This window comes from Episyrphus balteatus, chromosome 2 (assembly GCF_945859705.1).
Source record: "Episyrphus balteatus chromosome 2, idEpiBalt1.1, whole genome shotgun sequence".
Classification (NCBI taxonomy): Eukaryota; Metazoa; Arthropoda; class Insecta; order Diptera; family Syrphidae; genus Episyrphus; species Episyrphus balteatus.
In genome coordinates, this window is record NC_079135.1 from 62,777,582 (window position 1) to 62,790,569 (window position 12,988).

Sequence of the window (12,988 nt, forward strand, 5' to 3'; positions counted from 1 at the left end):
AGTATCTCCTCCCTTAATGATACCCTCCTTCTTCAACGCGACCTAGACCGATTTTCTACCTGGTGTCAGAAGAACTTCCTTGAGCTTAATGTGAGCAAATGTCAAGCAATAACGTATTCACGTAAACGCTCATCACTTCTCCCTCGTACCTACTTTATTAATAATGAGCCGGTCACACAAGTGGATTCTTTGCGAGATCTCGGAGTAATATGTGATAAGGAACTTAATTTCAGATCCCACATCACTAACTCGATAAATAGAGCAAACTCCGCACTCGGTTTTGTTCAACGTTGGTCCAAAGAATTCTCCGACCCCTATGTCCCAAAAACCCTTTATCTAACATTTGTCAGACCTCTTCTCGAATATTTTAGCCAGGTATGGTCCCCATTTTATGCATCTTATTCACTTCGTATAGAAGCCGTCCAACGTAGATTTCTTCGATTTGCTCTCCGTGGTCTTCCCTGGCCTGATAGATTTAACCTCCCACCTTATGTTGATCGTTTAAAACTCATAGATTTAGAACCCCTCGATATACGCCGTAAAGTTGCTGACATTGTTTTCATCCATCAACTTTTAACTGGTAATATCGATTGCCCTGCTCTTTTGCAAAAAATCTCCCTCTAGATTAGATTTTTTTAGATTATAGATTAGAATTGATTTTATTCATAATAATTAATAAAATTAATATAACATTTTAATATAAAACAAAATCATTTAGACATGGCTATCTGCCGTCTGCCGAATTGACTATTTATATACTTTTACAATATTATTTATTTTTTACATTTAACTTTTAATTTTACAATTAGCGATTTTTAGTTTATTTTATTTATTTTTATTATTTTTTTTTTTTATTTTTTATTAACAACTATCACATAATAATAAGAAAGAAAAAAAGGTGTTTCATCAAAAAAGTCCTTGTAAGATTCTATTTCGATACCTTAAAGCAATTGTACAGAACTGATACAGTTTTGAAACATTCATTTGATTTAATTCTAATATGACTTCCTCATTGGCTAGAAAATCTTTTCCAAAAATACATCTTCTCGTTTCTCTTAGAGTAGGACACTTTCCCAAGAAATGCACAACGTCTTCCCTCTCCATCCTGTTGCATATATTGCATATGACCGGAAGATCTGCTCTGTGAGGTATATAGTTAAGGTTTAGAATTTCAGCTCGTAGTCTGACCATCATTGATATTTCCCTGACACTCAGCTCATCCCGGAAATAGTTTGACTGCTGCAAATTGTGGTTAAGCTGGCAGTAGACCGTACGATGTAAGGAGTTTGAAGCTTCATCCATGTACTTGGTTCTAGCTGCTTCATCTACCTTGGAAATAATTTGATACACGTCCTTTTTTAATTTGGAAAGGTCCTCAACATTACAAACCAAATTAATTCCACAATTTTCTGCCAAATCAATCCATTCGCGGTGCCATCCACTCCTTGAATTGATAGCCTTAAGAGCTGCTATTTTGGGTAAACGATAGTCTGCCAAATTTAAGCTTCTTATTATATAATCCACTTGCAGTTTTAATGTTTTCACAAAAAGTGGAGAAATTCCCGTTTCAAGCATTATGACATAGTTCGGTGTGTTGGCCGGCAAATAGAATGCTCTTTTAATGTAGAAGCGCAATAGCTTTTCAACAATCTCATAATATTTGCTTCCCCAAGTTTGTGCAGCGTAAAGCATAATGGATTCTGCTACCGTTTCAAAAATTTTGTATTTGCTACTATGAGCCACAGATTTGTTCGTGAAAACACTTTTCCATGTGAGGTTTATCGCCATTTTCGCTTTATTAAGCTTTTCACTAAAGTGTTTCTCCATACTTAAGTTCTTCGTGAAGGTAAATCCTAAGTACTTAAACTCTTTGACCACTTCAATCAATTCTCCATTGAATTTCCACTTTTCGTTTGCGCAATTTCGTCCTCCATATTTTTTGAAGATCATCACTTTCGACTTCTCTAAATTGACAATTAATCCCCAACGTTTGGAATATTCGTGAATCCGATTAATCATTAGTTGAAGTGATTCTGGAGTATATGCGAGCAGCACAATGTCGTCTGCAAATAGCAGAGCTTTAATCAGCGTCCCCGCATAAACAATACCTCCGGGCAACCAGTCGATTAGATCCTCTATGAATATTGCAAATAAAAGCGGGCTTAGTGTGCAACCTTGCCTAACCCCCGATGCAAATTGGAACCAATCAGACTTATCTTCACCATTCCACACAGCAGCTCGAGTGTCTTCATATAAATTTTCAATTAGCCTGACAAACTTCAGAGACATTCCTTTTTCGAACAGCTTATAGATTAGCGATTTACGATCCACAGTGTCGAACGCAGCTTTGAAGTCAATGAAGAACACGTAGAGTTTTTTGTCTTGGTCTAAGAATGAATCTGCAATACTCCGCAGCACAAATATATGATCAACAGTTGAATACCCTTGTCTAAACCCGGCTTGAAATTCTTTTAATTGTTTATTTTCTGTTATCCATGTTGACAGTCTTCGTTGCATTATTGCGGTAAATATTTTGTAGGATGCATTAAGAAACGAAATTCCCCGATAGTTTGCTGGATCAGATGCACATCCTTTCTTGTATATAGGAAAAATCAGTGCTTCCTTGAACTGAACAGGTATCACGTCTGTTTCAAAAACATTATTAAACAAGAGAGCTAAACTTTCAAAAAGATCGATATTCGCATACTTATAAAATTCGGCTGGTATTCTATCAGACCCCGGTGCTTTTCTATCTTTAAGGCCCTCAGCTGCCAGTTTCACCTCATCCGGAGTTATTCGTTGATCAAGGATTTGATTTTCGACTCCTGGAGCAGCATAATGGATGACAACCCGGTTCATAACTGGATTAAGAAGCATATTGAAGTGCCGCGATAAAACATCAGAATTAAGGTGTCGACCAATTGTGTATTGTACACCGTTAAGTTTCCATGCCAATTGCCAAAATTCAGTCGAATTTCTGCTGCTCGCCAGTTTTTGGGCTTCCATTTCCCTCTATACCAACCCGAGAAATCTAAGATCTGTTTCTCTTTTTGTTCTTGACTATCACCGTACAAATTATGGATGTAACGAACCAATGAATCGCATGCTACGTACCACTAATAGAGTGGATAACTCTTTTGATTTCCACCACTCCAAACAATCTCTAAAAACCTCTCTCTACAATATTTTTTTTTAACCCCAGAACCTCCCTAATTTATCCTCCCTAAAATTAATTTAGTTCTTAAGTATTTTTATCATCTAGTTTTAAGTTTTTTTTTGTAAACAATAGTTGTAAGTTTCTATGCTTGTATTAAGCTAATAAATAAATAAATAAATAAAAAATTAAATAAATAAAGTAGTTGTTCTTTTATTGTCTTATTTTTGGAAAGTTGAATTTGGGTTTTGTCGTTTGGATTTAAAATTTTTTCCGCATACAACGCCACATACCTAATTTGTTTTTATTTTGAAAACATATATTTTCCGTATAGGTGTAGAAAAAATTTTGTTTGGTTGCCATATGAAAACTACCATGTTTTGGTAGATTGTCTGCCCGACAAAAATGTTTTGAGAATAAATGTGTGAGAGAAATTTTCGTTCCTTAGGTCCCCCCTGAGAATGGGGCCCTGGGCACGGGCCCCGTGTGCTCTTATGGTAAAGACGGCATTGGTGTTATCAAAATATGTGGTGTTACATTCAATGCAGAAACTATTCGTACTCTTACGCACAAGAAACAGCCCGAGAAATCGTTGCAGAAGACTCTTGGTACCCACTGCTAGCTTCAGTACATAAAGTTCTTATTCATTTGATTTTTCAAAGTCAAAAACAACAACAATTTCCAAGACAAACAACAACAATTTCAATAGGGCAGCTATCAAACACTCAGGAAGTCATCTTTTTTTTCATCTGAAAGTTCTCGTACTCGTTACTAACTATTTGCGCATGATATTACCTTGTCTTGAAAATTCCATGCTCCCAAATAGAGTGAAGGAACGACAGAAATGTTTACACTGGAAATTTTCCAGACAAATTAAAATGCGCTTATGTTCTTCCACTTTTAAAAAATGCAATAAAAAGACAAAAATAATTGCTTTCGTCTATATCTTAAGTTTTTGAAAAAGCTGTTAAGAAAAAAATGCTCAGTTACCTTACATACATTTGTTTAACTGTATTCAGTTCGGCTTTAAGCCTAGTATGCAGCTGAAGCAAAACGAAATTTTCCATACAAAAATTCGATAACGAAATCTTGGACGAAATTAAATTTGTTTTGTTTTTGCTTTAAAACTTATTTTCTTATGTTTTTTCTTGATTTTTTTTATTTGTAATTTTATTATTTTTACTTTGCTATAATACCCGATGGTATTTTTTCGTTAACATGTTCACTGTTGACTTTGGAGACTTCAAAATTTGTGCTATTCTTACTTTTGCATAATACCCGATGGTATTTTTTCGTTAACATGTTCGCTGTTGACTTTGGAGACTTCAAAATTTTTCTTGGCCTTATTTCAATATTGAAAAGTGAAATAAAGCCATTTTTCAACAGTTGGCATTTTGAGAAAAAAGGCCAAATGGGTCATATTTCTCTTTATTAAAACGAGATAAGTCAAAAAAAAAAGATTTTAATTACTTTTCAACATTTCAAAAATACGTTTTGTTAAAAATGTGTCTTGTTTCAGTTGGATTTTTAGTCTTTTTTTTTGTATAAAATCCAAATAGAAACACATATCTGTTGTGTTTGGTGTAAACATAATAACTGCATTCAAAAAAGTCATTAAATAACTTATTTGAACCGTTTTGCGTATTTTTATAATATTTATAAGTTTATAACTATGAAATCTAAACGCACGTTTGTTACTTTTTTTTTTGCACTTTTAATACGAAAAAAGATAGCAGTGGCCCGAAGTGCGTTCTTTTATTCGCCGTTGTTAACTATTGTTAACAATAGTTAACTTTCATCGTTCCTAAATGAGAAAAAAGTTACGAAATGTAACATCGTGACGTCACAACATCGTTCCTAAATCCAATGTTGAAGTGTCAATTGTCAAATAGTTACATTTTGTAACTTTTTTCAACTCAGCTTCTGGACTTGAGTTTCAATGTTAATCTTTCAAACACAACTAAATGGGGAAGGGGGGTCAAGATGTGAGAAGAGAATTTTTTGTTTGTTTTCATATTTGAAATTATTTAATGCATATTTTTGCTTCAATTTGCTTAGAATTCAATTTAAAAGAATTATTTCAGTACCAAATTAATTCTTTCTTGTTTATTCATTCATAAAATTGATCTCAAAAAAAATTGTTTTGACATATCAACAAAATTTAACATTAGTCGTTCCTAAATCAAAGTTGAAATTTTCTAACAAAAACAAATACAACGTTTTTTTTGACACAATAACGGGCCACCGTTCTTTTATTAAATAAAGTTAACTTTGGTTGTTGTGTCAAAAAAATCCTACCAATTTTTAGCATGCTGGGAATTAATGTAACCTCGGATGTCTAAATTGACCAGACTATTATCTATTTTACAAACAAATTAAATATTTTATGCAATGAAAATATATAAACTTCGATTGATAAGTCCGCTTTCCAGCTAGAAAAGTAAAAAATAACTGGCAATTGGCTGAAACTTACTTTTAGATTTTTAGTACGTACTTTTTTTGTGACATTTTTGGCATTTTGCTAGTATTGTTTACGCACTCACTCTTCATGTGATTTTGTGTGCTTTTTTAAAGTTATGAAAATTAGAACAAAAGGAGTATCATACGGGCTTAAACCCCGTATGATACTTTTTTTTTCATATATTTAATAAAATAAATCAGGGGTCGAACTACGGCATACGTACGTTAACGTATTGACGCTTTATGTTTCTTCTGATTAAATAGAGAGAGCAATAGTCAAAACGTTAACGAACGTATGCCGTAGTTCGAACCCTGACATATGTGCGAAAAAGACAGGAGGTTTTTTTTTTATGAAACATTCAAATTAACTACGCACATAATTAAAAACTTGGTTGCCTATTTTAAAAACAAATGTAAATATTTTCTACAAAATCTTCAATTGAGAATTATTGATCTTTCAGGTTTCAAGCCAGAAACATCGAACAAAACTGAAAAATCACTGAAAAAAGCAAACTTATTTTCTTTTCTAGAACATTTTTAGTACATGACATCTTTGGCTTTTTGTTTTTTTTTTTTTTTTTTTTTACGAGCTCACTCTTCTTGTAATTTTGTATTCGAAACATGTGGTAATACCCTATTTTCCTTTTTTAATTATTTAAAATAAGAAAAAAAAGAAGTATCATACGGGCTCAAGGGACCTGAATGAAAACAATGCTAGATTTTTTTCCAACTGATAGCAAATTAATTTCCCTACTTTTATGAACACATTACTTTTGTTCAGGAATTCTGTCTACAGTACATAAAATATGGTAATAGGTATCTTCCGAACGTTGTAAAAATACGATTATCAAAAACCGGAGACCTACCCGACTAACAATTTTGCTTCAAAAAAGCTTTACAGGTGTAACTGTTGCTTCTGTAAAACTTTATACCACCATAATTGTTAGCTGGGTACCTGTTATTTAATTTATATTATCTACGAACAAAAAATTGGATAAACCACGCACATCAGTAATTTTTTAACAATATTTGACCATCTCCCGACAAAGCACAAAAAATTTGTTATTTTTCAATTATGTAATTATTTTCAAATGACATTTTATAAATTAAAACAAAAACAAATGTATTATTTTATATGTACAGTTTACGCATACAATTACAATGATAGATCGCATCTTCATCCATTTGCTAGGAAAATTCTGAGAATTTTCAACAAAAAACTCCAAAGCAAATGCAAACATTAATAAACTAATATTTAACTTTTACTTCCGCAGATATCCATTCTTCAGTGGTTACTTGTGTTGACAGCTGCTCTAGCATCAGGATCTGTTCTTATTGCTGTTTTAACTCCAGCGCTGAGGAATTCAAAGATATCGCTGTTCCTTATGATTGGAATTCTTGGAGCACATTTTCTTTTAGCAGCAGGATTTATGTTGTACTTCTTTCATGTACCCAATAATTCTACACCAACTGATATAAATATTTTAAAACAAGGATCTGTTGTTGCCAGTACTGTTGGACTTCCAAAGAATATTAGCGGTTGAAAAAATGAGTGATATAATTTAGATGTATAGTATAAAGTATTGCAAAAAATCATCGTGTATGGAAATAAAACTAGATACCCGATTCACTTCATTTAATATATCGTCGGCACAAAGCCAAAACCGCGAATCTGCATTTTTTGACTTTTTCTCTTTAATGCGTCATGAACCTTGTTATCGGTTTCTCTATTCACTGCATCGACCCCAGTCCACCATCTGTTGCCTAAAAGCCTAAAATATCAATTTTCGTTGCACGAGTTTCCATAAGATTGCATGAGTTTCCAAAACTTTGAAGCCGTTTTTCTCAAAACTACAATTTTGCAGATTCGTGGTTTTGGCGTTGTGCCCACGATATATAACTTATAAATTTATTTTCACTTTTATTATGATCTACAATTATTTTAATATACAAAATACGTACGATTCCCAACGAGCGATATGTATGCATTTAAGATAACTGAAATTGAACTGATGATATCTGTAATTGGACTCTTACGGCCATATTATTATTTACTAGTTTAAATAAAACATCTGGATGTAAAAAAAATTAAATGACAAAAATAAATCCAAATCTTAAATCCAATTTTTGAAATCCAATCTCATTAAATCTAAATTTTAAACTGCTCCCTGGAGGTCTGTTTAATAGACCAGTGCCGATGCCTTCAAAAACATTAAAAAGTACAAAAAAATCATAGTAGGATGAAACACATTGGAAAAGGAGGGGAATATGATGAGAATGAAAGGAAAAATAAATTACGGGCGAGCCGAGTTCGGGAAGTGGGTGGGTTGAGTTTTTAGTGGTAAAAAATGGTATATCTCGATTTCCGGCAAAACTACAAATCCTATAGAAAAAAGTTGTATAGCAAAGTTGTAGGTAATAAAAAGATCTACAACTTTTGTATCAACAATTTTTCACATAACCTCAAAATTTATGTGAAAAATTCAAAAAACCGAGTTTTTGGTTTTTTATTTTTATCTTTTTCAAAAACAAAAATTTTTCTACGAAATTTGGTGAAAACTTACCTTATTATGTCCCAAATACACTGTAGTTTATTTGATTTAAAATAATAATTTGTTCACCTTATTTTGACTTAATACCAAAAAAACACCCTAATTTTCAATCGAAAATTCACGTGTCAAAATATCAGCTTTTTTCAAAAAGTCGGTGGCCATTTCGTTTGTTAAAATGTCTATTTTCTGATGGTGTAAAAAAAATTGTACATTAGTATACTATAGAACATGTTCTAGTAAAATTCAAAAAATGAAAAAAGCTTGAATTCGAAAAAAATTTTTTATCATTGTTTACAATTTTGGCCTATTTATTCAAATTTACACTTTTATTACTCAAAAAACGTAAGATTTCATGTAACATTGATTAATCTTACGTTTTTTGAGTAATTAAAGTGTAAATTTGAATAAATAGGCCAAAATTGTAAACAATGATACAATTTTTTTTTTCGAATTCAAGCTTTTTTCATTTTTTGAATTTTACTAGAACATGTTCTATAGTATACTAATGTACATTTTTTTTTACACCATCAGAAAATAGGCATTTTAACAAACGAAATGGCCACCGACTTTTTGAAAAAAGCTGATATTTTGACACGTGAATTTTCGATTGAAAATTAGGGTGTTTTTTTGGTATTAAGTCAAAATAAGGTGAACAAATTAATATTTTAAATCAAATAAACTACAGTGTATTTGGGACATAATAAGGTAAGTTTTCACCAAATTTCGTAGAAAAATTTTTGTTTTTGAAAAAGATAAAAATAAAAAACCAAAAACTCGGTTTTTTGAATTTTTCACATAAATTTTGAGGTTATGTGAAAAATTGTTGATACAAAAGTTGTAGATCTTTTATTATCTACAACTTTGCCATACAACTTTTTTCTATAGGATTTGTAGTTTTGCCGGAAATCGAGATATACAATTTTTTACCATTAAAAACTCAACCCACCCACTTCCCGAACTCGGCTCGCCCGTAATTTATTTTTCCTTTAATTTTCATCTTATTCACCTCCTTTTCCAATGGGTTTCATTCTACTATGATTTTTTTTGGTTTAAAAAATTATCGACCCTGGTCTATAACTTTTTCGACAATTTGCGAAAAACGTCTCGCGAAATTTTCATCAAAATTTCGAGCATTATGGAAGTATCACGAACAGCACTACCCCGCCAGGCAGTACCGCTGCTACACACAGTACTGATCCTCGACCGATTTGAAATAATCGGGTCAGAGCTATACGGATTCCGGGGGCTAGCAAAGTAATGCACGAGGTTAGGAGAAAATTGAGAGTCGCGATTTGGAACGTAGGAAGTATGGACGGCCGAAGCTGTGAATTAGAAGAGATGATGAAGAGGAGGCGAGTAGACAGTTTGTGCGTCAATGAAACCAAGTGGTGAAATACTGGAAACAGAGCCCGTTTCTTGGACGGCAAGACAAAAGAGTACAAGATGTTCTACTACGAGACGGAGCAAGGTAGAAATGGAATCAGTGTCATCCTTGCGAAAAGGCTTCTTGGAAGCGTTTTGGCTATTTCGAAGTCCAGTGACCGATTGATAACTCTAAAACTGGTGATGGAAGGAAAGGTGTGGAATATAGTCAGTGCATATGCTCCCCAAATTGGATGTGAGCAGGTGGAAAAAGATGCATTCTGGCTAGACTTTCACAACCTCATTAAAGACATTCCAAAGGAATGTGGGTGGTGATTTAAATGGACATGTGGGGAACGAGAACAAGGACTATGAGGACTGCCATGGTGGCCTTGGATACGAAGCTAGGAACCCCCTGGAAAAGAAATTCTAAACATATGCAGGTCACATGGTCTTATAGTGTTAAATACCATGTTCATTAAACAAAGCCGACACCTTATCACTTACAGCAGCGGTGGAAATGTAACAGAGATCGACTACCATCTTGTATCTAGTTTTATGAAGCCGCTAGTGAAAGACTGCAAAGTGATATTAGGAGAAGCGATCGCCCAGCAACACCGTCTCCTACTGAAAGAATTTTTTATGGAGACGAAGGCGGCAAACAAACAAAGAGAGACTATCGGGGGAATCAATTAGTACAAAATGGACACAGAAAAAAGGGATGCATTCATCTCTGTTATGAGAAATTATATGTGCGAGACCATCAGCATCAGCAGACTACAATACGAAGAGTGCACAGTACAAAATATGTGGGACTCTGCAAAAAACTTGCTTGGTGAAGGTGAGGTCACTGCTAGGAACATCTAAAAGAAACTACCAACGAGAAAAAGAAACATGGTGGTGGAGCGATGAAGTCAAAGCAGTGATATCAAGGGAAAAGACCGCTTTCCAAGCTTGGAACTAATTCCCCCCTCATAATAGAGATGAAAAAGCACGACTCGAATGGACTACAAACGCCTACTACTTGTGAATGACGACAAAATTCTTCACAGGTGGCGACAGTATTGTGACGAACTCCTAAATGAGCAATTTAGAAGAAGTACCCGACCTTACAGTCGAAGAAGTTAGCGTAGCGGTGAAAAACTCCAAGATAGGAAAAGCGATTGGTCCAGACGAAATACCCTCTGAGTTCTGGAAGAAGATAGGAGACATTGGATGTAAAAAAAACTCATTAGCGGTGACCAAATACCAAATCAGTGGAGAGAAAATTACCTTCTCCCCCACACGAAACTGCCATAACTACCGATCGATTAAGCTGAAAAATGGAAAAACACCGTGATTCCTCAAGGGATTTGCATATTGTGCTGGTTGATTTCGAAAAGGCATTCGATAGACAACCACGAGATCTGATATGGGTGTCCCTGAGACAGCGAGGGTCTCCGGAAATTTACGTGCAGATGATCAAGGACATGTACGAGGAAGTAAAAACGAAGGTGAAATTCCCCGCAGGAGTCACCGAAGAGTTCCCAATCGAAGTGTGCACCAGGGAAGCGTCCTGAGTCCTTTGCTGGGTGTGGTAAAAAAATTATATACTTTCAAAATTATTATCAATAGATATACTAAAAACTAATGGAATGTTTTATATAATTTCAGATCCAAAGATAAAATTCATGATTTAAAATAAAATAAAACCAGTAAAAAAAGAATTTTTTTTTGTTTTTGTAGTTTTTTTTTTAAATTTCGATAAGACATGTATCAAAGAGCTATACAAGCTCTTCCGAAGCTATCTATCCAACCTCAAAGCTTCGGTTGAGCTTCGGTAAAGCTTCGTTTAAGCTTCTTATGGATCTTAATGAGTACATTCTTAAACAGGGTCAAATTGTATAACGTTCTCCTTTTTACATGCCCAACAACCTTACTAAAGTTAAAAAGAAGCTGAAATGTAGCTTCTGTAATACCTTTACCAAAGCTGAAATGCTAGTTGGGATATTTTACCTGTTGAGGTCCAAAAACAAGTACCCTTGTTTTTAATTGGCTATAACTTTTCTTAGAGCAATCGTATTGACATTATTTTTATGTCACCAGATTCAGCATCAAAAAATACCTTAAAAACTTGTGTTATATGATAATATTCGACAAACAATTTTGTTCACTATTTATTGTTTTGTAATGAAAAACATAAGTCTACACTAATGCCCAATAAAGTCCAATTTCACCCTAACTTTACATTCAGCAATTAAAATTCTAAATTTACTCTCGCTCTCAACAAACATTGTAAAATAACGTAACTTTTTATCATTATTTTTGCATTCCTTTTGTTATTCATATTCTTACATGCTAAGTCTAACTTTGAAACAGAAAATTCTTTTCATTTTGGACAAAACAGAGTACACACCTAACTTGGACGTTGGTAACAGAACATAAATTGTACAATACATTACATTGAATTACATATCATATTGAAGATTAAATAACATTTATACCTAAATTAATACTCTTCTTTGTTGGCATTGACATTTTTACAAAAATTAAACATTACAATACAGTCCACAAACAAACTAACAAAAACTATTAATCTAGAACAACTATATACTGACCGTAACCCCCTCCCTCTTGTCCGCGAAAAAAACCCTTCCACTTCCACCCAACTTTTTTGTATAGACTTTTTTATCCTTGGTTCTTATCCCAAAAGCAAACTTTTTGCCAAATTTCATGAGTGTAACAATTTTTTCTCTTTTAAATGCTTATTTTACCTGTTCTAAAGGTGAAATAAAGTATTGGATATTGTTAGTAGTAAATAAAGTGATTTAAATAGTGTTTATTCGAGCAAATAATAAAAGTAAATTGAGTTAAAATAAAGTGTGTTTTTATTTGAACGCAAAGAAAAAGTGGAAATTAAATAAACGAAAGTTTTAGGGTTGGGGTCGAAATTCTGTATGTTGCAAAATTCTGTATTCAAAATACTGTATGCCAAAATACTGTATGTCAAAATTTTGTATGTGAAAAATATATTTAAAAGAGGGTTTACTATGAATTTCTAAGAGATCAACTTAATAAAGAGGCAAACTTCTAATGCTGATTAATCTAGGTACTTTATTAGGAGCTACGGAAAAAAGAGGGAGAAAACAAAACTACACCTACCTATTTAAAAAAAAAAAACAATCTGAATTAAACCTCGTTGCATACCTAAAACGGATTGAAAAAAAATTAAATTTATATTGATTTTGACATTTTTTTGTACATACATACAAAATATGTTTAAGAAAAGTTTGATTTGTGTTCCTAGAATTGATTTACTTTTTTACTTTAATAACACGGTGTAACACTCAAAAAATACGCGGGCGGAGACCTATCACGTTTTGTAGAGTCGCACTGATTACTAAACGGTATTTAAAAAGTCCCTAACACCCCCAAAATCTGGAGTTAGGGGCAAAAAACGGTTTTATTGACTTTCACCCAT

At 33.3% G+C, this 12,988-nt stretch overlaps 1 protein-coding gene across 2 annotated transcripts in view; it reads left to right on the forward strand.

The window, feature by feature from the left end:
• The window catches only part of LOC129910211 (protein YIPF1), a 42,329-nt gene extending 35,085 nt beyond the window's left edge, over positions 1-7,244 (forward strand). For both annotated transcript variants that reach the window (XM_055987489.1, XM_055987488.1), the window contains one exon: positions 6,889-7,244. In XM_055987489.1, coding sequence (XP_055843464.1) covers positions 6,889-7,158 — 270 coding nt within the window. In that variant the 3' untranslated portion in view covers positions 7,159-7,244. The remainder of the gene's footprint in view (positions 1-6,888) is intronic.
• Positions 7,245-12,988: the final 5,744 nt, after the last annotated feature.